The following is a 26,803-nucleotide window of genomic DNA, read 5'->3' as shown; positions in this document are numbered from 1 at the left end:
TAGATACTCACTTAGTCAGTGAAAGTTACGGACATGGCGGCAGTAGTTCAATCATACATGTTCGAACCAGAATCGGATCCTGAAGAAGGAGGGGAGTCTCCTGCAGAACTAGCCTGGTTGACACCGGACCCTTCTCAGCTGTAACTGAGAGTGGCTGAAGAAATCTCAAATTTGCCGGAAGTTAGTCAGGGTTTTCCCAGGCTACTGCAGAACCTGAGACTCAGAGAATTCAAATGTTTCCGCCAATGACGTTGACGGCCCTGCCGATTTTGACCAGCTCACCCGCAGACTGAAGGCAGGATACATTCAGAAACCCGTATCTCACTCAAAACAGCATGGATGGTTTTTTTTCCAAGTTGGTATGCGTGTGGAACATAGACTGTAACAGTCTATGGTGTGGAAGCACCATAGACACAAAATAACACCCCAAATCCCAGAAAAAAAGTATTTTTTAGATAATATGGGCACTTGCAGTCTGCAGGGGTGAAACAAGCTATATAGCTATAAGCAATATCTACTCTTACCAACAATAACTAGCTTGCATATTATTATTAGCCTATTGTTGTATCTATTTTTATTTTTTTTTCTTCTTGTTTTGTTTTAGTTTTGACTAGTTGACTAGTTGTTCTCTCTGATTGAATGTACAAATGTCAGTGTTTATGTACTGTCCCTTTGCATCAATAATAAAATAAATAAATAAAAGAAACTCACCCTGCGAAAGGCCAACCTCACCTTGATTAGATTATTTGCCTAATGTACAGTCATCAGATTGCTAAAACACTACACGGGTTTTTAAGGAGATTACATAGCAGGATGTAAAAACATCACATAATAATAATGAAGGCTCATGACTAATCATCATATCACAAAGATCTTTGTCATTGTTGTGCATCAGGACGGCAGCCAACAATCTTAGTGTAAGCAACTAGTTGTAAATGATCAGATAGCCTACTTGAAAATACAATATCATAAATACGTTTTTCTATTTATTTGATAGAATTTTTTTTTTTTAGAATGGGTTTGATTTTAAGATTATCTATCACTGTATCTGGACTCATCAGAGGAAATCTATCATAATGTTGCCATTATGGGACATATAGTCCCATCAGTGAATTATATAAATTAATCACATAAAAACTTTTACCTCTCATGATTGACACACTAATACTAATAATGTGCAGTTAATACAAAGTGTGGTTTATGGAGTATGGAAATCATATACATCATGCAGAACAGTGGTTCCCAAAGTGGGGTCCAATTGACTATTTTGGTCATCGCTTTCAAAACTACTTTTTGTAATAAAACATCTATAAGCAAAAATGTAAGTCTGTCAGATGTGGGCCCCTGGGATGAAATCTGTTTAAATGGGGGTTCGTGGTCTAATTTGTGTCAGTTTAGGGGTCCTTGACGGGAAAAACGTTTGAAAACCACTGATCTAGAAGCCTCAATGTTAAGCAAAGTGCTTAAAACAGAAATGGAAGAAAAAGGAAGAAAAATGTAATTGTGGGAATCTAATCTATTAAGGCATTTATGTGTAATCCATTGGATGCCAAATAAATGTTGTACCCATTTAAGAACTAGCCTACAAGTGAAGGCACTCCACACCTGTGGTTCGCTCTAAATTGAGCACCAAGTGCTACTGTGCTTTTATTTGCTTCTCAAAGGATTTAAGGCTATAACCAAAAACATTATGGGTGAACACACTTCAACATCTGATAATTAAGGCAGGCTGGGATTCTTGCATGTTTCGATTACTGGCAAAGGTTTACTGCTTTGTCATATATAGCATATTGTGAATCGTGACCTAACATACAGTAGGCTAATTGCTTTTTTTTTTTTTAAATGGTGGATAAAAATCACATAAATTCATATATCTCTGAACATGACTTAATAAATTCCAGGTGTAAATAGCCCACATTATATCTGGAACTGGGTAGTCTCAGAGCACGATTTCTTTTGTCTCAGTGTAGGCCTAGAACAAAAAAAAAATGGAAATTCTATGTTGTAACTAATATGCAACCAACTCATGTCTTTTGTCAGTCAAATCTGCTCTACCAGACTTAGAACATTCCTCAGATAGGTAACACAAATGGCTTGTAAAGGTTAAGCAACAGTGTTTTGTATTGTAATAACTTTAACTACACAGGAGGGGGCGCTAAAATATACATCATCAGCTACATGATTTTTTTTTCCCTCTCTCTTTGAGACACTTGCCCAAATGGTAAAATACAGAGAACAACTTCTGGCTCTATTTCGGTGCTGTAGTTAACGTGTTGATCACTTATCAAACAGGAAATGCTCTGCAGACCAGACCGTCTCATTTCGGAGACCTCTCGGTTCAGCCTCCGTGGACTTCGAAGGCTGCAGCCGAGGTAGACTCCGAAGGCTGCAGTGTATCCGAGTGTATCCTTTATGAATTACATCCGGATCCTTTAATGCAATTGCATCATTGGTAGACTTGCGGAAGAGACAGGCAAACAGGCTTCTGGGGACATTTACTGAGAAATTCAATTCTTTCTTGTACATAGACAACATTGGTATTGTGTGCGTAGGCCTATATCCTTTTCCCCAACGAGAGTTTTGTATGTTTTTTTTTTTTTGTCAATAAAATTAAAAACATTAAACAAACATTTACTGAGAAATTCTCGAACTACATCTTTGCTAAGTGACAGGCAATGGTGACAGGCCGTCTTTCTGTCGTTAGTAGGCCTAGTAGTTATCTGTAGCCTCATTTTTAAGCTGACACGTGAAGCACACAGCAGTTCCGTGACATCTAGATGAACAGGATTCCATCTATATGGAAGGACGGGAACAAATAGTGTCGCATTACAATTACAAACATGCTACCTCTAAGTATTAAACACAAGCATACACCATGGATATATAGGCTATACGGATGTGCATTATGAAATATACACACTGTTTCACTACCGCATCCTGCCTCGGACGTGACATGCAGCATGCGCGGCGGCCGGCAGACCCGCCCGATCTCATTAGTATGTACGCACGTAACGTCTACAGAGGGGCTGTCTTTAAATACCGCGAGACACCCTTTCTCAGCACCACTTCTACTGCGGAAAAGCTGCCATCAGGAGGAGCAGACACTCCAGCTCGTGTTTCCGACTGTTTAACTGAAGCCTAAAGGTAAGATACTCCGGCCGACTAAAATATTACACATTATCGCATTACACGTTCAGGCTTGTTCGGAAACTATATCCTTTATTTTGAGTGATTGCTGGTACGTTGATTAAAAGGGGTGGACTAGACCGTTAATATTTACAGTCTTCAGCAACCTGATGCGCATTTTAAGAGGACACGGAGAGGGGCGTGTCGCTGGAGTCAATATCGATAGTGTGGATTGGTTGTGAATGAATCAACTTCAGTTTTTGACAGTGGATGTACAAGATAACTAGCCTGGTCCTACCCATAGACAGTATATAAGGAGGTCCTACCCATAGACAGTATATAAGGAGGTCCTACCCATAGACAGTATATAGGGAGGTCCTACCCATAGACAGTATATAGGGAGGTCCTACCCATAGACAGTATAGAAGGAGGTCCTACCAGACTCTCGTGCATTTCATTTACAGAGTACTGGAGGAAAATGAAAATTGAGCGGAAGTACGTAGGAGGGCATAGCCAGGCTACAAGAGAAGTTGTTACCCTTTAGGTATCCTCAAAGATTGGTATCCTTTACGTTGCACTTGCATTGCTCCAGTGCCGCGGGAAATTCCGCCGGATGCTTATATCCGTTACCTTCCGTTTTCTTTATGAGGATTTATGAGGGCTATGGTTGACTGCTCCTCAGATCTCTGCAGGCTAACTTGAGACAGCTAGCTAGCTAGACTCTACCTGTTCAATCTTGAGTTTTTCTCTCCAACGACTATTTTACAGCGGCTCCGCGCCCCACAATAATAGGCCTACAATACATAGATGTGTATATATCTATGCCTACAATATAGGAAATGTCCACTTATGATAACAACCATGCAGGCGGCTCAAAACGGTCCTATCGTTGCATCAGATGGTTTGTGTAATATACATGTTACACAAGCGGTCGGATGCCCTCTGCTGCCGACCACCATCCATCCACACAGCAGTCGTGGCCATTTAAAATGACCTGGCGCAGTCTGAAATGCACTGCATTCATATGCTGATCGAGCAGCTCTTAGTGAGAGTATTGGTGCTGCAGATATGTTATCACTTATTCACTCACGAATTTCACTTTTATGCTTAAGTAAAGTATTCAAAATATTGATCTACCGTAACAATTTGTGTGCTTACATTTTCTGATTAATCAAACCAATGCCGTACTTGGCACTGTGTTGTGAGTATTTGTCAGTTGCAGCCTGTTGGCAGCTACAGTAGATTGTCTGACTACATTCTATGACTGCACAGTGAAAACTAAAGGTTTCCTCCCACCTCCCCCCCCCTGCTGGTAATATGACTCCAGCATATAAGTGGAGATAACTGATGTTTTGTATAATCACATGAAATTCATGAGTAGATAAACAAGATGTGAAAGACCAGATGCTGACCCTCAGCCATGATACCGGACACCCCATCAGAGTTCGGGAAACCTCCACTGATCAAATTAAGTAAATGTCATAATCTGCAGGAAAATATGATAATGCCATTTCAATAAAGCAGTTTTAGTCGTCTAGTTTTGTGCAACAGCTACTTATTTTAAATCCCAGAAATGTACATAATCCAAAGCTTGACACAAAGCATCCATCTCCCTCTGTCTTTCCAACTATATCGCATTAAATTCTTTCCGTTACTAATAATCCTCCTTGTAATCCTCATTCAGTCATGCTACAGTAGAAAATTTGGCTGGTTTGTACAGCACATTTCAACAGTAAAGAAAGGAACTCTGGCCAGTATTAAACGTGTACAGTAGGCTAATCTTTTACTGGAATTTAACAACGGGCCCTCTTGTAAAGTGCAAACCCGGCTCACCTCAGGGTCAGGTCCTGGTATGTATTAAGCTTGCAGCTCACCTCTTGAGTGAGAGATAATTGGATGAGTGGATGTTGACTGTCCCACTTGCCATATCCTACTATTGTGTGCAAGCTCACCATGGAGATGTCTTAAATATCCTCTCAGGGAAGGTATTACAGTGTATTAATCGTGTCAGAAACCCCACTACGTGCTAGTCTCCACATCACCGAGAACCAGGCTGGTCATGCTGATGATGTAAACGCCGTGCCTGGCCAACCAGGAAACAAATAGTAGTGTGTGTGTGTGTGATGTCAGTTTGGGAAGGTTCACTACCGCACGAGACAGGCTGCAGTACTTTTCCAGGCAGTGGTTGCCATGGAGACCCAGAGTGGCGCTGTAAAGCAACAACTACTGTCCGCAAACCATTTATGGAAGTAGACGTGATGCAAGAGTGGTGGACTTGAGTAGAGTATGACCCTGGAACTTGTGGTTGTTAGAGAGGTCATGTTTTTGGGGGTTGTGAAAAGGGCACACTTTCAATTCTGTAACTGAGGTAAAAAAAGGGAACTTCCAAGTTTGACTCAGTCATTGTCGGATGAGAGAGCAGTCACGTACACCCTTGTGTGGGCCTATTGGTAACAATGCATTCAAACTGTCATACATTATGCAGCACTACTTTACTGCCTCTCTGTTTCCACCCTCACCCTCCCTCCTTCCACTTTTTATGCTCTATTTACCTGCTTGCCTACTTTTTCCTAAAACCTCTTTACTTTCCACAGATGTCCACCAAGGAGAAGCTGATCGGCCATGTGATGAAGGAGGAGCCTGTTGGCAGCAGGAACAAGGTGACGGTGGTGGGTGTCGGCATGGTGGGCATGGCCTCTGCCATCAGCGTCCTGCTCAAGGTGAGATCGAGAGAGAGAGAGAAGGTGTGAAGTGAAGAGAAATAGCTGAGGGATGTGTGTGGTTTTGTGGGTATCAGTAAAGAGCTTTTGACATGAGCAAAGAGAAAGTAGCTAGAATGACAGGTCGAAGGGTAAATCGGTAATAGTACAGTTATTACATTACGAAGTACAAAACAAAAGTGAACTCATGGGTGGGATGAGGCGCTTAAAGCAACACCAAAGCACTTTTCCTCTTCGGTCCCCCTACAGGTTGGAAGCAGAAGTGTCCATTACTGTTACCATTACCATTATTCTTATGTCTCATTAGAACTACAGATCTGGCAAACTTGCATAGTGCGGTTATAGCCGCAAAAGAGAATGCAGAAGTGCCGTTCACCCTTTTGGGAGTTGATGAACCACTGAAACGATTTTGGAAACATTATTTTAGGGTACAAAATAATCTTTGGTGTTGCTTTTTAAGATAAAACGAAAATAATATAATGTCCGCAACACTGCTTTAAACTCCCATATTTAATATAAAAATGCAACGTTTCGACCCAGCTGGGTCTTCTTCAGGCAAATGGTGAACACATTTGATGAAGGGATATATGTAGGGCTCACATTCAGCTGACACACCATCTGGCTTCAATTAGCCTGATTAGGTGTGAGCTACCCAAAAAGGCCCCACCCATGACATTTTCATAGACTTTTTCACCATATACATCCCAAAAGAGAGGGGGGGGGGGGTTGCTTTTTAAAATACAATATATCCAAAGAGACACATGATATTACCATGCACAGAACTAGAGAAAAAGGGAAAAAGAAAAGAAGAAGAAGACCCAGCTGGGTCGAAACGTTGCATTTTTATATTAAATATGGGAGTTTAAAGCAGTGTTGCGGACATTATATTATTTTCGTTTTAAGTATTTTCATTTGTCCTGCACCTGCCAGAAGGTGGGATGTGCACACAGTTACTTTTTTTTTATAAGCTTTTTAAGATAAGCCATTGAAAAGTACAAACTTGGATCAACTTTAGAAACCTAAAAGTAAGTAGGTATATACATGAATGCGTATGTAAATCCATAAGAATATCTACTATTATTCCATTATGAGATAGAATAATAAGGATTTGCAAAATTGTCTCTGAACTGAGAAACCTCCACGGGCTGCTTTGAAGGCGTGCTGACTAGCGGAATCATCTTCTGTGAAGCTTGGTAGGAATAATAATCTGTATGTGACCTTATTATACAAACCTGGACAGGAAACCTTGCATTTCCCATCTATTGTCCCGTTCCATTCACAACAAGTTAGCTGGATCTGTGCCAGCTGAGGAACAACAGAGGCTAAGAGAAACCAGGTCACGGGTCTTAACAACTAACAATGCTGCCGAACAATCAAGGCAGAGGTGATAGATGTACCTGGTAATAGATTAGATTAGATAATACTTTATTTATCGCACAATGGGGAAATTCACTTATTACAGCAGCAGTTTTTCCACAATAAAAACAAACCAACAAACAACCGAACAAACAAACAGGCAAACAACAGACAATGAGCAAAAAAAACAAAAAACAGAGTTCATCACTTTGAGTAAGCCTCGCTGTAGCTTTATCCATGTAATACAATATACACTGTATAAAGTGCGTAGTGAATGACTTGTTGTATGTATGTATATGATCAGGACTTGTGTGATGAGCTGGCCCTGGTTGATGTGATGGAGGACAAGTTGAAGGGTGAGGTCATGGACCTGCAGCACGGATCCCTCTTCCTCAAGACACACAAGATTGTGGCAGACAAAGGTGAGAATGCAGCAAAATAACTACGACCTTTTTTGTCTCTCGAAAGAATTTTGTTTTTATTCTGGTATGCCACTTGACCCTCGCTGACACTATTATTCTGTAGCTCCAATCAGAACACCTCTCCTTTTTGTCAATTTGCCAGACTACAGTGTGACAGCCAACTCCAAAGTGGTGGTGGTGACAGCCGGCGCCCGCCAGCAGGAGGGCGAGAGCCGCCTTAACCTGGTGCAGCGCAACGTCAACATCTTCAAGTTCATCATCCCGAACATCGTCAAGTACAGCCCCAACTGCATCCTGATGGTGGTTTCCAACCCAGGTTAGTACAGACGGGGGCGTGAATTAGTGAGGGGAGGAGGGAAATGTGAGGAGAGTTTATTAAATACAGACCGACTCGGATCACCAAAGCTGTCGTAAACAGGGACTGTGAGGTTCCTTTTTAGAAAAACCTCCTTCAGCCATAATGCACGATCTATTAAAGGTAGTGCATTATGGAACACACTACCCCCAATTATAAGGGAATGTCCCACTCTGGCCACCTTTTTTTAAGAGCCAAGTAAAGGTGTGGCTTAGAGCTAACCAAACGTGCAACCACCTCCTAACTGTATGTTGTACCGTATTAGCCCAGTAGAGCATTCTAATGAATTGTGTCTTTTCTTTTTTGTTTCTTCCCGTTTCTCCTTGTTTTATAGCAAATGTTACTATTGTATATCTTGTGTCCTTTTTTATTGTAACTTTAACCTGCTTAATGGACTACAGATGGAAATTAGCCCTTGGGCTATAATCTGGCATTTTTTTAACGTGTACTGTTGTACATGTTCATCAAATGTGCATTGTCCTGAAATGAAGAAAAGAGAAGGTGTGGCGTGAGGCTTAAAATGGCGACGAAAGATTTGAAATGATTGTTAAGAGTTGTCCCGTTTTTACCGTTCCAGTGGACATCCTGACCTACGTGGCGTGGAAGCTGAGTGGTTTCCCCCGTCACCGCGTCATTGGCTCGGGCACCAACCTGGACTCTGCCCGTTTCCGCCACCTCATGGGAGAGAAACTCCACCTCCATCCTTCCAGCTGCCACGGCTGGATCATCGGAGAGCACGGAGACTCCAGTGGTATGCAGCGCTGGCTAAAAATAAATTCTCAATCTGATTGTGTGTAGAATGTGTAGTCACGTTTTGAACTCCTATATCGCCATGTCTGTCTGTTTCTCATAGTGCCTGTGTGGAGCGGTGTGAATGTTGCTGGAGTTTCTCTGCAGGGCCTCAACCCACAGATGGGGTCTGAGGGTGACAGTGAGAACTGGAAGGCTGTTCATAAGATGGTGGTCGACGGGTGAGTACAAATAATTTTTTTTTTTTTACTAATAATCCACCAATAAGCTGAAGAAAGAAGTACCCTGCAAACCACATTTTCTCTCTCACACACTCATCGATTTATTCTGCAAAGCAATCGGCCATGTGCATTGTGGGGGATTTCCTCTCCTCTGTGTGCCCCTTTTTGGGACAATGTGTCTTGACTCCAAATAAAAAGACCTAGATAGAGAGATATTTATCTCTGTATCCCCGCACATTCGTTTAATTGGAATTACATTGATCCTAAGCAAGAGCTAAATAAGACCACAAGATAAAGTCAAATACATTTGTTTAATCAGTCAAGCATCGGAGTTCCAATACACAGATCTGTGGGATCACAAAGCACGCAGAGACTCAGTTTTCCTAGCAACAGACAAAAATCTGGAGCCGGTCCACGTATCTCTAGACTGTCAGACCCTACAGTCGCAGGAGCCTGGAAACAAAAAGACACAAAGTGCCAACAGGCAAACTTGAAACCGCTCCAGTAGAGCTGACCAGCCCTGGTTAGGAATTTGATCAGGGCTGTGGGCCAAAAGGCAAGCAGAGGCGGTTACACAGTACGCTACGGTGTCAAGGGCTCACTAGAGTAGAAACACACAAGCTGTTCTGCTCCCTGGAACAGAACACTGTTCGGTAGTGCTCATGTTCTCACTTACGCTCCCAGGTTTGCATTGATGAAACACCAGACCGTATTAAATCCTAATCGAAGAAAGGTTCACCCTGCTTTCTCAACTTAAAATTTTTGTTACTCACGCCTGATGTTCTATTTTGTAATATGAAGTTGTGTCATTCCTTTGAAAGTTAAGTGATGCAACAGTTTGCACTGTGAACGTTTGATAGCGTACCATTATTTCACGGTGACTTATCTGTGTAGGTGTTTAGGGTCAACCATGTACAACACAATAGTTGTAGTTATCAAAGATGTGTGCGGGGGGGGGGTGTACACAATGGATGTCTCAACAGAGAAGAAATGGCCGGCATTTGTTCTCTGGCCTTATGTTTCATGTTTGACAAAGGAGACATCGTTTGTTCATATTTCCCTTCCGAGTTATTGTGAAGACATACTTACGCAACTGTACTGTACAAGTTTATGGCGCACTTCCTTGATCATCAAGTTCAGTCGGCTAACTCACATGGACCAGATTGGTTTATTTGTCGCTCTGCATACACACACCTCAAGCTCAGCACAGCAGAGGCCGGGGGAATCAATTATCAATTCTAAACGCCCCCATCAAAAACGGCATTAGATACTACTGAACAAACACGCAAGCGGCAATCAATTTTGTGCTTCTCTCGTGGTGAGAAACGGCTGAATTCTCAGCATGAAAACATGTGGAAAGAAGCTGGATGAGGGATATTAGAGGGAAATGAGAAAAGGGGGAGCAAAAACTGTCCCAAACGCCAAAGCATACTGAACGTTGTGTTTTCTTCAGTACAGGAGACCTGCCGTTCCCGCTTTTTAATTTATTTTCGTATTGTGTGTGTGTGTGTGTGTGTGTGTGTGTGTGTGTGTGTGTGTGTGTGTGTGTGTGTGTGTGTGTGTGTGTGTGTGTGTGTGTGTGTGTGTGTGTGTGTGTGTGTGTGTGTGTGTGTGTGTGTGTGTGTGTGTGTGTGTGTGTGTGTGTGTGTGTGCGCTGCAGGGCCTACGAGGTTATCAAGCTGAAGGGCTACACTTCCTGGGCCATTGGTATGTCCGTGGCTGACCTGGTGGAAAGCATCATTAAGAACCTGCACAAAGTGCACCCTGTGTCCACACTGGTCCAGGTGAGGAGATTGGCAGCAAGCCATACATTTTAGCTGTTTGGCAGATCCTACGTGATGTAAATTCATTGTATATTGATTAGTTCACACAAACCCACTGTACATTTCTTCATATATTATGAAATGACCCACAACCCCTGAACCTTGCGTTGCTCCCTCCTTCCCTCTTACAGGGCATGCACGGAGTGAAGGATGAGGTCTTCCTGAGCATCCCTTGTGTCCTGGGCAACAGCGGCCTGACCGACGTGATTCACATGACCCTGAAGGCTGACGAAGAGAAGCAGCTGGTGAAGAGCGCCGAGACCCTGTGGGGCGTACAGAAGGAGCTCACCCTGTGAAGAGCGCTCCTCTGAATTCTCCTATACACTCTGAGACCACACTCAAACAGTGCGGTTGACTCCCTCCTCCCGTACCTCCCCACCTCTGAATATCTATAAAGGCCAAGTGTTTGTCGCTAAACCAGTGGAAGCTAGACTTTAACTTCAGATATTCACACATTGGTATCATTTTCCTTTGCTGCCCCTCCCCTCCCATCCTCTTCCCTCCATGACTGTATTCCCTGAACCCCCCCCCCCCTTTCACCCCCCCAAACTCATCCCTGTAACCCTTTGAGCTCAGCCTGTGTTGGAGCTAGAGTGTTATCTATTTGTTGTCCTGTCTACACAAGAAAAGTAAGGCCTTTGCATATTGAGCGTATTCATGCTATGTACTGTATGTTACTGTGCAATGTCGCTGCTTCTTCCGTACACTCATTGTTCGTAGTTCGTATTTATTCTGTGTATTCTGTGATTGTTGCCAGTTGTTTTTTTTCCACTTGGTAATCTCTGTTTATTTTCTATTTGGAGTATAATGGAGACATTCCATTCCCTATGAGGAGGGCTTCCTATCCACCTACAGTCCTAATAACCCTGCTGCATATATCACCGGGACAATATCCTGTGATACCAAAGTACCTTATCATTTGAGAAAAGCAATGCTAGATGTACTGGTTGGCATTGAAGCCATTATAAACACTCCTAACCACAAGTGCACTGACAGGAAAAACTATTTAAAAGTCAAGGGGTAAAGAACTGGCAAGTAGCAACACCGGTTTGATCTGAGAGAATTATAAGGGGTTGCCAACAAAGTGACTTGGTGTAATTTAACTCAGCAAAGAGATAACAGAGAACCAACGGGAAATAAGTCGGCTACAAGCATGACCTAGGGTCAGGTTATGAATCATAACACAAGGTAATAATCTGGAATGTTTGTTTGCGCACCCTAAATACCCTCAAATAGTTTTGTATTTATTCTACTCCAACTGACTCTGGAGAAAAAGGACATCAAGAGGAAAAACTATAGTATTATTTATAACTGCTAATACTGTTAAGATCTATTTATGTATTAAATGTTACGACCTTAGATATCGTATATTAGTCACCTGACTCACTGAAGAATACCTGTTGTGGCAGCTGGATATGGATTTTTATTTGCCGTAACATCGATTAAATCTGCCAGGATGATACAAGTGTGTGTCCTTTTGTGTTTCTTCCTTTGTCAGTTTGTATGTTTACAGGGCAGCTGACTCAGCCACTCTCAGTGCACAGCTATTGGTCAACACACGAGGCAGATTAGAGGTTTTTTTTACACAGGAGAAAATCAAAATGCAGTCCCGAGCTTCTATATGACATTGTGGACATACTGTTACACCTGCTGAGAAATTAGTACATACAACAGCATTTTAAGAAGGCTTACTATGCATTTGATCAGTAAGAACTAACCAGTGGATTCTAAAATACTGCTGATTACAACTAGTTCACAAATGTTTTTAAGTACCTCCTGTGGTCTGGGTTAGTCCAACAGGTGTGTGCGACAGAGAAAACACTATTCGATGCCACTTTGCTGTGATTAATAACCCATTATTACCCATTATTATTGAAATTATTGAAACTATAAAGTCAATGAAATGATCACAAAGAGATGAACCATTAAATCAGATGTCTTTTATTTGTATTGATTTACATAAATCTACAGATACAAAAGAACAGGTGGTCTATGGTTGGAAACAAGAAAAAAAAAATAGCAGATATTCTATCATACAATTCAAAGTGCATTTAGTAAAAGGCTAATTTAAATGAGACCTGTTTGCAAACTTCACATAAGTTAACTTTTTGATTAGTACAATATGTTTTTTATTTTTTTTGTACCCTCCTACCCCAACGGATTTATTCACAACTTTTTCCTCATGTTTACTGAAAACCTAAACCTCTCAGCAGGACTGAGAATAAGTGGACAGCACAAGGAAAACCGAAAAGTAAAAGGAAGAAAAAAACAAATTTCCTTTGTAATACCTTAGAAATAAAGTACGTCAAGACCGTCATCCACCTTAAACAGAAACAACCACTGTACATGATTGACAGGTTAATGCAGTCAGACATGAGCAGCTGACACAAAGAACTTCACCCGCATCCCTTGTCGAGAGAAACAGGGAAACGGGAAACAAATCGAATAGTTCGGTTAAGTGGCAGGGGAGCTCAAAACTTCAGCCCATTAAAAGACTCAGACAAGACAATGAAGAAACCCAGTTCATGTCCATCGTCACCTCTAACTGTACGAAAGGTGATCCCTTTGACTCCATGGCTACTGAACATGACCCAGAACTCATACAGCATTACATCCTGAGGCTCAACCCCCCCCCACCCCCGTCCTTCCAGAAATGTTGGCCTGGGTATTTATATCAGAGCCAAACCTTTTCATTATGAGGGGAGTGGACATATGGGGCTCTCTACAAATCCCCTCTTGACTAGCCCCTAACAATTTGTGCTTACTAGCCAAATGACTTTGTCTGGCAAAAGGGTTGCGGCCAGAACCTGTGTGCTACCCTGCAGAGCAAACATACTGTATACAGGTCGACACGTTAACTCACGGTACGCCAATCCGGCTACACCGCAAACACTCGGGGGGCAAACACTAAACAGGCTCCCAGGTCACTTTTACCAATATGGCATGTGTGTTAAGCAGGTTTTTGTGTCAACCGCAGTACCTGGTTCACAATGTAGTTGAAATGGTTTTTATTTAATATATTGGCGCACAGAAGTAATTGTGTCATGTCTTGCAAATGGGTTATGGCTGTTAATGAATAATGATCTCAAAAGACCTTTTTTTGGTCAGATCAAAACACAAATGATGTCCTAGGAGAACCGTGGCCACATAGGACAATCCAGTTTTTCATAAATGTTGCATTTTTAAATCGTTCTCGGTTGTTGCCGTTCAGATTTCTGTCTCACAAGAACAGATTTTATAGAGATTAAAAAAATAAAATAAAAAAAAAACGAGGACAGCTACAAGAGGACATTAAAACGTTTATAAAACAGAGGAGGAAGAAGAAAGAGTGAGAGAGCATGAAGATATGAAGATATAGGTTTCCTGATAGTCAGTGGCGGGTCAGTAGAGGTCACTAAGGCCAGCAGTCTTGCGGGCTTTCTGCATGAGGGCACGAAGCTGGAACTGCTTCCTGGACAGCAGGCGTACATGCTGTAACAAAAAAAAAACAGTACCAGTCATTGGGGGTTAAACAGAGGACTCGAGTGTGTGTGGGTCCGTTTCTCTTAAGGAGTAGCTACACAGGAGGTGTTTCAGCCAAGGAGCTTCTATTTCAATCAATATACAACCATCTACACAGGCTGCATAATGCCTCACAGTTGTCTCGTGCTGTATGTGTGTAAAACTGCAACCCAAAGCATATTCTTTACGCTTCAAGTCTATTTTCTTCTGTTTTAAGTGCAAAATTACAGTGATTGTGTGTGTCGTTGGGACCTGAACGCTGCCAAAAAGCGTGCAAACTACACTCAATACCGCGCCTGAACGCATCCTGTGTAGACACAGACCGAAGACTGACTCTGGTGTAGAGCTGGGCAATATATCGATATTATATCGATATCGTGATATGAGACTAGATATCGTCTTAGATTTTGGATAATGTAATATGGCATGAGTGGTGTCTTTTCCTGGTTTTAAAGGCTGCATTACAGTAAAGTGATGTCATTTTCTGAACTTACCAGACTGTTGTATTTGTATTTGTATTATTTGCCTTTACCCCACTTAGTCATTATATCCACATTACTGATGATTATCAAAAATCTCATTGAGTAAATATTTTTTGAAAGCACCAATAGTCAACAATACAATATCGTTGCGGTATCAGTATCGAGGTATATGGTCAAAAATATCGTGATATTTGATTTTCTCCATATTGCCCAGCCCTACGCTGCTGCTCTGCTAAGAGCTTTCAGTGTGCAGGCTGAGCAGACGTCATGTTGTGCGTTAGCTGTAGTCGCGTTGACGTGTTCACCTTGAGAAAAACCTCCAGGTCTATGACGCCCCTGCGGAGGGCCTCTCCCAGGTAGAAGATGGTGTCCTCAATTGCATTTTCTTCGGCATAAAGGTTCAGGATCTGTTTGTACAGCGGAGCTGTCGGCACGATGACGTCGTCGATGTCGTTGTTCTCGGACTGGTTCTCCATCTTCTCCAAGGCCTCGCTCAGCTCCTCATCCTTTCTCTTCAGCAGCTCGATATTCCTGTCGACCTCAGACTGGTAGAAACGTAATAATTACAACCTTATCATTTTTGGTATTGCAGAAAGAAAAGCAGTATAAGAGGGAAAAAAATAAATAAATCATTATATAACATAAAAAAAAAAAAAAGTGGAGGATCTCTTACCACTTCCTGGTCCAGCCTTGAGACCATCTCCTCCAGCTTCTGATGTCCTTTCTTCAGGTCCTCCTCGGTTCGCTTCAGGGCGTCCAGCTCCGCCTGAGCTCTGTCCATCTCCTCCTTCATCCTCCAGCGAAGCTTGTCGCTCACAGCTGAGATCAGAGATGCGCGGATGGTGTCCTCGCCAATGGTGCCATCTCTGCTCGGGCCTTAAGAGGAAAAGATTTAGATGGGACGTGAGACAGTGAACAGACATAACAGAAAATAACTTAATAACAAAAATACTATACTCTACCCTGAACAAGGTACAATGTTTCAGTGTTGGACTTACTATACTGTGTGATTTTTTAGAATGAACTGACCATCTTAATCAGAATACTTTATTGATCCCCTTAGGGAAATTGCTTAGTTGCAGTTGCTCACGGTCAAATTCAAGGTAAAAGAAAGAAAAGAGCGTTACATTTTTATAGTGTATAAAGTAACACAGCTACAATAAGAAATAAAAACGCTAAGTAAAGTGAGATTAGGTTAAAAAGTAAGGTGAGAAAACGTGTTGTTTTTTTAAACAATGGACTGTACAAATTCTATTGTAATGCAGTCTGAACATAAAGTACAGTGTCAACATAAATACAGTACAAACATAAATAAGTACAGTGTGAATATAAGTAGCAGCCGTGAATAAATAACAGATATTGCACATGTTACTGATACATTATTGCACCAAGTAGCTATTGTACATAACTGTCCAAGAATATTATGATGGGATGTGGAAATATGTGCTTTGAGAGCAGTTTTGACACTCTAAGCATGTAACACTCAGAGGGAGGAGTTGTATAGTTTGATGGCCACAGGCAGGAACGTCCTCCTGTGGCATTCTGTGGTGCATTGTGGGTGCCTGAGTCTGTTGCTGAAGGTGCTCCTAAGACTAACCAGTGTGTTGTGGAGTGGGTGGGAGGAGTTGTGCAGGATGGAATGTATTTTGGACAGCATCGTCCTCTCTGACACTGTCTTTTAGGAGTCCAGCTCCACCCCAACAACATCACTGGCCTTGCGGATCAGTTTGTTGAGTAAGAAGACTGGTAAGATGAAGCCAGTTTAGAAGGAACATACCGAACATACATTCATATACTTTTTTTTTTATCCAGATAGCTGTAATTCTGTGTTCTCACTAGGGCTGTAACGGTTTGTGTATTTGTATTTTGTGGAGGGGCACGGTTCGATGCATGCAGAATACACTGCAGATTGATGCATGTAATGCTGAACCAAATTTCACAAGCGCAAGTTCCACCCAGAAACTTTTAAGCTGTACACTGTCAGCAACAGGTGCTGAGGTTAGCACAAGAAGGGGATCGCAGCGCGAGTCAGTCACACCATAGCGAGCACAAGTGAAACGCCAAAGTCCGCTACGGTGTGTCGGCGTTGCTCCACCGCTGTAGGGTATGTGAATGTAAACACATCCAACATGCTAAGGCACATTCTACGGCATTACCCAGATGTGACGATCACTGGGACGATAAGCTGCTTCTAAGCAAAAGCAGAATGAAGAAGCAACTGGTATTTACATTGGCATATAGCCAATGTGAAACTAACTGGAACACCTAATGCACCTTTTATTTTTTAATGCCATTTTTCATAGCATTAGATATGATTTTCAGAGTTTCAAAGCCTATTGTGACCCGCTGCCTTTTGGGAAAGTGGTTGTACAGTGTAATACCGAAGTGTTAAAAATGTTTCTAATTGTTTATAATGAATATAGTTTACCAAAAAGTGCAAGTGGGCAAAATGCTACCGTTTGTAACAGCTGTACTAAACTTGCATTGAACTGTGACTTCTGTGTAGCGTTACCCCAGTTCTCACATTAGAAATAAATGGACCACAGCAGGGCTCGGTGTCATGTCCAACAGGAAAACGGAAGTAGAATGACATCAGATGCTCATTCATTTAGGTGATAGCTTGACTGATATCCAAAATGACAAGTGTCAGAGTGCCCCTGCACAGTAGGTTGTTGTGAAAACTCAAGTAGGATGCTAATGGTACATTTTAACAATGTTATGCTCAGTTACTGGAAATATTGAAGACCCTTGTACACTGTAATAATGCAATCCAAAAGAACATCCCAGCAGTAAACACTACCTTTGTAAACTTTATGGCTGTAGTCTATGGTGGGGATTGTGTAACAGTGACAGGTTTTAATATAGTTAATATATTATTTTGTCATATTAATTTTATAGAAGCTCTGTGTTCACAAGGGGAGTATAATTGTATGCTTCAGGTTTTTCTAATATTTTGTTCCCACGTGTATGTACATAAGATGAGAATGGCCAAAATGATAAAATATCAGACTTTTCACTTAATAAAACACAAGCACAAACTGAAGCCTCAAAAGCTGACAAATACCAGGTTATGTAGGTGTACATGCACTGATGGATGACTTTAGTCAAGACCACCTTATGTGCAGTCTGCAGTCAGCACTCCAAATGTCAGAGTTGATTCAGCTCTGAGATCTGAGTAGTCTACGGGCAAACCCATGTCTCTTTCCTTTACTAAATATAGGAGACAGCTAAAGCTCCTCCTGCATGCTGATCCTTGACCAGCATTTCAGTGCCTTGCCGCTAACTGATGCTGGGGCAGCAGATGGGCCCTCTGACCACAGGTCTGTCTTTGTGCGGAGTTACTGTTCCAATCCTAAGTATAGCACTGAGTCTGAGGTGTAGGGTGTGATGGCTTGAGGGGGGCTGTGCCTTTCCCTTCAGATCCATCCTACCCTTTGGCCTTTAATGCCCCCCACTCTAGTTACACGAACGACCTTTCACTGGCGGCTCAGCGCGCCACTGAAGTCGCAGAGGGCAAGAGAGTTTGAGTCAAAAGGTCAAGTGTCTTCATTCGAGTTAACTAGTCATGGAAAGGAGGACACGTATTGTTTTTTTCAGAGGTGAATTAAGTATTGAATCCTTGTATTGTAATATTAAAAGGGTAACTACCGTTTTGTCAACCCTATTTTCCTATGTTTTTGTGTCTAAGTGACTGATGGGAATAACAATCTTTGACATTGGTCCAGTATTATGCAAGATCGCTGCAGTCTGCAGCAGCGAAACAAGCTACAATATAAGTTAATAGGGTTATTGTCCAACTTGTATTGACCTTCACAAAAGTGCTCATTTTGCCACTGACAGGCTCCGATTAATATTCTTTCGATTTCTAGGCTAAAAGTTAGCCTAGAAATCTAGACGCACCCTAGTGGCAGCAAATTTATTTTGCAGCCAGGGTCAGTCTAGGCACTCTCCGTTGGCTTGCGAGCTGGAAAAAACTAATTTTGGTCAGGCCAATCACATCGTGTATAGAGTTGGTGGGCGGGCTTATGGTTGCTGCTGCTGGGAACAGCAGTCTTCTGGAAGACTTGGAGTTAAGCTTTTCTTTGAGAAAAGAACAAAGAACGGCACAGAAATCATTCTTAAAAAAGGAAGATGTGTTCAGAGTTTTGCCAACCGGATACAGCAAAAGTTTAATCTATCAACTAGCTCCGCTACCTTCTTCATTGCTCTGCCTGGTTGTAGCGCTATCCTATTGCGTGCAGAGGGAATTTGAAAGACAACCGTTTATCCCGCCCCTCGGATTGAGCCCTGTCAATGGTGAATTCCCAGACCCAACATCTTGATGTGGGTCTGGCTTGTCAGGCTAATTCTAAGTGTCTGACAACATTATGGAAAGGATTTCTAAGGAGGTCGACCTTCAAAGGCCTTAAAGAGTAAGAAACATTAAACATAAAAACATTGGCGAAATTGCGTTCGCTAAACCCACCAGACTCCATGTAAATAAACAGTCATTTTAGCATCGTAAAATACACTTCATTCAAAGTAGCGACTTCAGAGCGGTTTCTGGTTCAACAGAACGGTCTCAAATAGAGCTGCAAAGATTAATCGATTAGTTGTCAACTCTTAAATTAATCGCCAACTATTTTGATAATCGATTAGTCGGTTTGAGTAATTTTTTAAGACAAAAGTAAAAATTATTTGATCCCAGCTTCTTAAATGTGAATATTTTCTAGTTTCTTCTCTCCTCTGTGACAGTAAACTGAATATCTTTGAGTTGTGGACAAAACAAGACATTTGAGGACGTAATCTTGGGCTTTTGGGAAACACTGATCCACATTTTCCCCCATTTTCTGACATTTTATAGACCAACCAACTAATCAAATAATCAACAGATTAATCGACTATGAAAATAATCATTAGTTGCAGCCCTAGTCTAAAAGAGGTTTTAAAGGTCTATATCTGAAGGGATCCTTTCCATAATGTTGTCAGACACTTAGAATATTAATCGGAGCCTGTCAGTGGCAAAACGAGCACTTTTGTGAAGTTAAATACAAGCTGGACAATTGCCCTATTAACTTACACTGTAGCTTGTTTCGCCACTGCTGACTGCAGCAATCTTGCTTAATACTGGACAAATGTAAAAGATTGTTGTTCCCATCAGTCACTTAGACACAAAAACATAGGAAAATAGGTTCCAGGTTGAAAAAACAGTAGTTACCCTTTAAGACAAAAGAGAAACGTAAATGGAAAAGTGGAGACAATAGCAGTTTCTGAGTGGTCATATTCATCTGTATCTTGCTGTACTTTGCTGCAGTTTGTAAAAGCATTTGAAACCTGTGCTAATTTTAAACTTTAAAATGTACCCATGAGAAAGAGAAATAAAGCACCTGAGAGACTAAATGTGATACATACCCACTGTGGAAACTGGAGTCTGGTTGGGGTAGTGTGCAGGTCCAGCAGTGGCTGGGTAAGAGTTGCCCCCTGGGTATTGGTATCCTGGGTAGCCACTGCAAATAAATAAATGGTGAAAAAATAGTTAATTCTTTGTATTTTCCATTTTTTTTAAATTCAGAAATTGATCTTTAACGTTGAGCTATTAATGTAACTAAACCACGTGTACAGTGTTTCACTAATAAAAAGGCTTTCTTTGTGATATACTGCTGAACACACCGCAAAGATAAACATGCCGGGACAGGTTTGTTGGGAGATACAGCATATGCGAGTTAGCTGGGGGGGGGAGAGGTTTGAGAACTGCTTGACAAACATCTTACCCTGGGTTAGGATTTGGGCCGTAGGGTGAGACCACAGGCATGCCAGGCATATAGGAAGCTGAGGTAGAGAGAGATAGTGAAACAATCAGATCCGAGGACATACAGGTGAAAATATTCTTTATCTCTTTCATTCTCACGAGGACACATTCACTCTCATTTTTCCATGGTGTGCTCTAGTGGTATCTGAGCTCCATCTAGTGCTTGATAAATGCATCACTTAAACCATGATGTGCAACAATATACATCAGAAATAATATAAACCTTGCACTGAGACGATATATTGAAGAGGATTACTGACATTCTGATGTGAAACTAGCTAAACCACTGCTGCAGTATGAAAATGTTCCCTGACATAATCCCACACATCATTGATTTTACAATGAGAAACTACTATGGGTACGTAATTAATCACAAAAAAACATTCACGCAGACAGCGTTTGCTGCGATATGATATTAATGGAGAGGCGAAAGCGGTCGCGGGGCTGTTGATGTTACACTTCCTCTGAGACAAGCAGGCACAACAGTGGTTTCTATGCCCTGATGACTGACTGACAGGCTGAGGTTGTAAGGCAAGGCAACTTATTTCTACAGCACTTTTCAGCAACAAGGCAATTCAATTACATTCCTTTGCACTTAAGTTAGTTCTCCATTAGTTCAATGTTGACAACAGGGCAGTCACCAAGTTTATTGTTTAAGGTTTGTGTCATTATGCAGTTTGTACTAAAAAAAGTCTTTCTTGTTTACATTTCTTTGCATTTTAGTTAGTTTAATATTAGCCTGTACACAATGTCATTTGTTTATTTATTATTTATAATATGTTCATGTTGTGGCAAAAAGGTTTCTCTTTTTTTGTTAATTTTGGCCAAGTTCAGATTGATACCAATCCTGAGTATCTGACTGGTGCATCCCTATCCAAAAGCACAACCAGTGTTCTTAATGTTACTCTGAGTTACCAGAATTGTTTTTTTCATTTTGATAACTGTTTTGATTCAAAATTAATGTGGAAAATAAAAGTTTTATGTTTAATGTATTTTTGTTGATGTTGTAATGGATTTTAAAACATATGGTATCTGAGGTATCAAAATTGGCACCGGATCAAAAGATTTTGAACGATGCCCAGCCCTAGTCAACAGTGAATGTTGGGCAACAATATTGCAAAACACAACTTTAAAGATCAATCAGAAGAAAATTTCCAAAAAGGTTTTATTTATTGGGATATACTAAACACACTCTGCACTTTCCTAGCTACACCTACCTAAATCTAAAGCAGTTTAAGCAATTCATCCTACCTTCATGAAACTTATGTTTCTTTGTTGTTTCAACTTAATGGATATTTTGGAAGCTGTACTTTTTTGTAATTATGAATTTGATTGTTTTTTTACTCAGAAGTGGTTCTAATATTTAGACTAACATCATTGCTATAAATGGGATGGCCCTAAATAATAAAAACACCTTTCAGTGTATAGAGAGGTGTGTACTTTGTAAATACTTCTATTAGCAGCATATCACTTTGTATAAAAAACTGTGGATCATCCTGTGGATCATCCTGTTCATCTGACACGATTAGACAATGCCATGGCCACTTAGATTACCCTGCTTACAACTAAAAATTATGTCACTCACAGTTAGGAGGTCCAGCTGCTTGGAATGCTTGATACGGGGCTTGTGTGGTGGGGCGAGAAAACACAGGAGGCTCCTCTCCAAAAACCACAATCATCACCTGAATCAGACCATACAGGTCGGACTGAGGCTGTAAGAAAGTCAGTGAAGGGCATGCTTTATTAAACAAGACCACAACTGCAGAATGCTATTTCAAATTATCAACAGGCACGCCACTGTTGAAATATTTGACTACAGCCACAGGTACCTTTGTGGTGCGCATGATTGTGCCATTTTGCGCTGACTGACTGGTAGTCATCAATATCAAACTATTCCAGGGAGCTACAGTACTACAACTACTTACTGGTATACTGTAGTGTTGTATGTTGGAGGAACCCTCTATAGATTTCAAAAATTGTCACTGCTGCAGTGAAACCTCAAATCCTCAATACCAGCATTACCCAAAGCGTTTGTATTGCTTATTTATCATTCATTTTCAATCAATGTTTTTACATTTTAAACATTTCACAGTCCAACGGTCTATAATTAAAAACATTGACTCACAGAACACCTCACACTTACATGCTTCCACTCATGTAGATAAGGCAGGTAGATCTTGCCGTTGGCATCGATGTGCTTGCCAGTTTTGATCATCATGGCACTGGTAGGTTTGACAAAACATATGGGAGGGTTGTAGGGATATGTGTCCAGCAACCACAGACACACTGGGATGTTGTAGATATTGCCTACAGGAAACACATACTATGTTATAATGTGAATATATGTTATGTTTTTAAGTCTCTCAACATTCTCATCACTCCACCATTTACACTTGACAACCTTTCTTATTTTCTGTATTCTCTTTTCAGGAACAATGGGGACCTCTACATGAAGTAAACAATTATGATGTACTGTACATCAAACAAATTTACATTTTACAGTCTAAAAATACCCTGCAACCTTGTCTTGATATTAAGCAAGACAGCAATGTAATCCCAATCCCAGAGTTGAGAAACTTTGGGTTTGGCCTGAAGCTCACTATAAAATGTTCTGTGATGTGTTCCACTTCCTGAATGTAATTTAATCCATGACACCAGAACAGTAGGACATCTGGCAGATCAAGGACACGGAGTAACACTATACAAGATACAGTTTGTTTGCAGATGCACATTCTTGTTCTGAAATTGTATGTGTTTTGGTTCAGGCGGATTCTCACTTCAATTGACACAAAGAGGAATTTGCCCATTTGCTACTTACTCAGATGACAAGTTTGTTTCTAAAAAGTGTAGGATAAATAGAGCACGCTAGCGTGAGCTCACAAGAGAGAGAGAGTAGGTGAGCAAATAAGCAAAACTAAACAGAAAATGACAATGAACATTCTATGCCCCAGTCTTTCAGATTATACAAAGGAACAATGTGTAATAGGGTTTTTTTTTTATTTATAAATAAACTGTTCTTTAGAGAGCAAGGCAAACATGTATTACCTCTGTAGCTCACTGGAACAGTTCCTGTTAAGCTCATCAGGTCTCTTGTGGAGCCATCATTAAACACTGAAATAGAAAAAGATCTCATGTCAACTAGCAAAACAACTTGGATATTTACCATCATACAATCAAACAATATATACAAGACCAGACAGACAGACAGTTAAAAAGAGGAGATCAGTAGGATTTAATTTACCGTAAGCATCCATAAGCGGCTTCAAGTCCTTGTACTGGGAGATGACATTGGTTATCTCACGAACAGTCAGATCTCTGTATTTGTATTGCTGGACAACACAAGATGAAAGATGAGGGGAAAAAGGCATGTATGTATATTGAAAGCTTAGACATAATTGCTTATACTCCGGTATACCACTCAGACAGAGCTGACACAACCAATAAACTAAGTTGTTTACTTAGGAAGTAATTTTGGCATAGCCCAGTTTGCAGTTGTTTACTTCCTGTCTGTTTGCAAATAAAATATCATTAAAGGCACAATGTGTGGCTGGAATGTAAAAAAATTATAGCCTTACCATCAAACTAAAAACTCAATTGGGAAGTACACACAATGCTTATATTTAACCTGTAAATCTAACTTAAATTACGAACTGAATTATCAATAAGCCTGTACTTACATGTGATAAAAAATATATATGTGATTGAGCCAGAAATTCTTCATTTTAGCATTAAAAACATACATTATTAATACTTAATAAGTACAGTTACAAATAATCTTTTCTTCATTAAGATAGCAACCGTCGAGAAATACTTTGCTGTACAGCAGGTCATTAGTATGTGGGATCATTGTTGTAAAAACGAAATTTTAACAGCCATATACACCACAAGGAATGATGGCTTAAAAACATGTTTATAGTTAACATATTAGTGATGTTAGCTAGGTGGCTATGCTATATTGTAACACAAAGATGTGTACAACGAATCTCAAATCAATGTATCACAATAGTGATCCTTTATAACACAACCAAATGTTTACGGTACTAAACTTGAAGGGAAATCGGGCCGTTGATTAAGCATTACAATTATTGTTAATCTTAACCGAGAGTGTCATGTTTGGTATCGGTAACATTAGCTAACGTTGACGTGCTAACGTGCTACTCTTGGCCAGCAAGTGCCTCAACACTTACCTTCAGCATTTTCTTAAGGGCACCTTCGTTGACAACTGCCATGGTTTTAGAGTTTTTGTTTTCACCGTTCTTATTAATGAGTTACTAAGTGAGCGAACGGCTGGCTTTTAAGCCAGCTAGACTGACAGCAAACACAAGCTAACGCTAGCTAGCAGGACTGAATGCTAGGCTAAAGTTAGCCCAGCCTCGGGCCCGACAACAATTAAGACAATAATGCAATGTCTATATAAAACCCTCTTGTCTAACACGGGTAATGTTATTGTATCAGTTGTTAACCCGCCACGATCCAACACATTAAGTAAGAATAGAAAAACAGTGAATTAATAGAACTCAAAAATGCCGAAAAACAAACATCCAATGATCAACAAAAGGAATTTCCGGCATTCCACCGTACTGCTTCCGGTCCTCATGTGACGTCAGCAGTAGAGTTCCCAAGGCGTGGTCTCAGTGAGCTTCCATCACACATAATAATAAAATCCCAAGTGTACTTAGTAATGATACATAATACATGTTTGACAATTCCTTTGAAAGTGTTTCCCACAATAATACGCACACATTTGTTCAATATTTATACTATTTACAATACCAGAATGAATCAGTAATTTTTCACAAGAAGTTAGGCTATGCCAATTAGTCTTATTTTTGACTCGAAGTCGTGATTAATTTAGATTTTAATTTATGTGTCCACTAAATCACTATGAAACAAGTCAGTAAATTGTAGCTTTTGCGGGCAGTAGCTTTGCAGCTTAACTGAAGAGTTGTCAGGATTTCTGTTCTATATTCTCTGTCAAAATTAAATAAACCACACTCTTTTATAATATATCATGCTTTATTGGACTGCACCTGGCTATGTGTGTGTTCTTCAAATGATTAACCTTTCTCTTCACTGGTCAAAAGTCCAAAATGTTTGTGGATAAGAACAACAAATGCCTTTGGGTGCAGTTAGGTACAGTTTTATGAGCTGCTTGTAAAGTCGTTTAACACACAGGCATTCAAATACCAAAGCAGTTTATGTTCTTGTGAAAAACATATTTTAAAAAAGAAGAAAAAAAGAATGCAACTCATTCACACCGAACACAGTCAATACATTTTTATAAGGTGCTTGCTTTTATACAGAATCTTGTTATTTGTCTGGAATTATTAATTAATTAATTAATTAACAATGAAATAATCAATGGATACCATCTGACACTGTACACAGGATTTAACACTTCATCAACACACAAACAGTCAAACGTTATTGTCAAATCCCACAAAAAAAACTAACAGTTGGTTTCATTTTCTTGCTGGAAAGGTAGATCATCTTCTCTGGCTAAATTCAGATACAAACTTCCATCTGCCTTCGAAAGCACCTCTGGTTGTCTGTGGAACTGTAGCCAACCTACAATCATATATTTTAATGTTAGAAGCATCCTTACCGGTCACAACAAAATTCACGAACATGTTGACAGTGGGACAGTGTTTCCCGCCCTAGATTTGTGAACGATGAACCTATAGATTCACACTGAATCAGGTGTGGCTTGAATCTTGGATCTGTCTTATCAACATCAACTTGTATCTAGGGCATAGATAGTGTTGTTTTGAAAATACATGGAGGCTTGCGTCTGTCTGTATGAGTGTTACTTACAAGGGGCTTGTTCGGGCTCTGGATGAGGCTGCATGCACACAGGAGGGAATTCTCCAAACATGACAACCATCACCCTCAGTAGGGTCATTAGGTCACATTTGCTCTGATAGGAGAAAGAAAAAGTCACACCAGTGTAGCATGGCAGTTAAGCTCTAAACCACATCATTCTGTACATGTTAGTGCCAGCAAACATCAGTAATAACCCTGATGCCATTGTCTATTTCTTTTTCCATGCAGCCCCGTCAAAGAATACAATAATTCATTTCTTACATTCTTCCACTCCTCGAGGTAAGGTAGTGTGACTTCACCATTGCTGGAGATATACTTTCCACTGAGAACCATCATCTCACGTGTGGGTCTGACATAGCAGATGGGAGCAGTTTGGGGGTAGCTTTCCTCAAACCACAGGCATACCGGGATGTTGTAGGTCTGGTCTTGTATAAGA

General features: G+C 40.7%; 3 protein-coding genes across 3 annotated transcripts in view; 1 reads left to right on the top strand and 2 right to left on the bottom strand.

The window, feature by feature from the left end:
* The first annotated feature begins 2,987 nt into the window (after positions 1-2,987).
* On the top strand, positions 2,988-12,238 carry ldha (lactate dehydrogenase A4). Its single transcript, XM_039809076.1, has 8 exons — positions 2,988-3,144; positions 5,721-5,846; positions 7,507-7,624; positions 7,767-7,940; positions 8,557-8,730; positions 8,833-8,950; positions 10,611-10,734; positions 10,905-12,238. The coding sequence occupies exons 2-8, from the start codon at positions 5,721-5,723 to the stop codon at positions 11,067-11,069; spliced, it is 999 nt and encodes a 332-aa protein (XP_039665010.1). The 5' UTR covers positions 2,988-3,144; the 3' UTR covers positions 11,070-12,238.
* Positions 12,239-13,231: 993 nt separating this feature from the next.
* Positions 13,232-25,148, bottom strand: tsg101a (tumor susceptibility 101a). The gene is made up of 10 exons (XM_039809497.1): positions 24,732-25,148; positions 23,786-23,873; positions 23,590-23,655; positions 22,688-22,851; positions 22,130-22,256; positions 20,507-20,564; positions 20,148-20,242; positions 15,430-15,632; positions 15,062-15,301; positions 13,232-14,244 (listed from the first exon to the last, which is right to left on the bottom strand). The coding sequence occupies exons 1-10, from the start codon at positions 24,771-24,773 to the stop codon at positions 14,155-14,157; spliced, it is 1,173 nt and encodes a 390-aa protein (XP_039665431.1). The 5' UTR covers positions 24,774-25,148; the 3' UTR covers positions 13,232-14,154.
* A 520-nt stretch (positions 25,149-25,668) lies between these two features.
* The window catches only part of zgc:123278 (uncharacterized protein LOC641569 homolog), a 1,774-nt gene continuing 639 nt past the window's right edge, over positions 25,669-26,803 (bottom strand). Inside the window, exons 4-6 of the mRNA XM_039809272.1 lie at positions 26,629-26,792; positions 26,359-26,461; positions 25,669-26,112 (exon numbers count right to left, since the gene is read on the bottom strand). Of these exons, the coding sequence (XP_039665206.1) occupies positions 25,994-26,112; positions 26,359-26,461; positions 26,629-26,792 (386 nt within the window). The 3' untranslated portion in view covers positions 25,669-25,993. The remainder of the gene's footprint in view (positions 26,113-26,358; positions 26,462-26,628; positions 26,793-26,803) is intronic.

The sequence above is a fragment of the Perca fluviatilis genome, chromosome 8 (assembly GCF_010015445.1).
Source record: "Perca fluviatilis chromosome 8, GENO_Pfluv_1.0, whole genome shotgun sequence".
NCBI lineage: Eukaryota > Metazoa > Chordata > Actinopteri > Perciformes > Percidae > Perca > Perca fluviatilis.
The sequence above is the reverse complement of the archived record's forward strand: the minus strand, read 5'-3'. Positions and strand labels throughout refer to the sequence as shown.

Bases quoted from the DNA above. Each gene is read 5' to 3' on its own strand.
- ldha (XM_039809076.1), top strand. From the start codon at position 5,721: ATGTCCACCAAGGAGAAGCTGATCGGCCATGTGATGAAGGAGGAGCCT. The intron at 7,625-7,766 runs GTGAGAATGCAG...TCAATTTGCCAG, and splicing joins CAAGATTGTGGCAGACAAAG to ACTACAGTGTGACAGCCAAC. The intron at 8,951-10,610 runs GTGAGTACAAAT...TGTGCGCTGCAG, and splicing joins CATAAGATGGTGGTCGACGG to GGCCTACGAGGTTATCAAGC.
- tsg101a (XM_039809497.1), bottom strand. From the start codon at position 24,773: ATGGCAGTTGTCAACGAAGGTGCCCTTAAGAAAATGCTGAAG. The intron at 22,257-22,687 runs GTAAGTGTGAGG...ACTTTCTTACAG, and splicing joins ATCTACATGAGTGGAAGCAT to CCTCAGTCCGACCTGTATGG. The intron at 15,302-15,429 runs GTAAGAGATCCT...CGTTTCTACCAG, and splicing joins CAAGGCTGGACCAGGAAGTG to TCTGAGGTCGACAGGAATAT.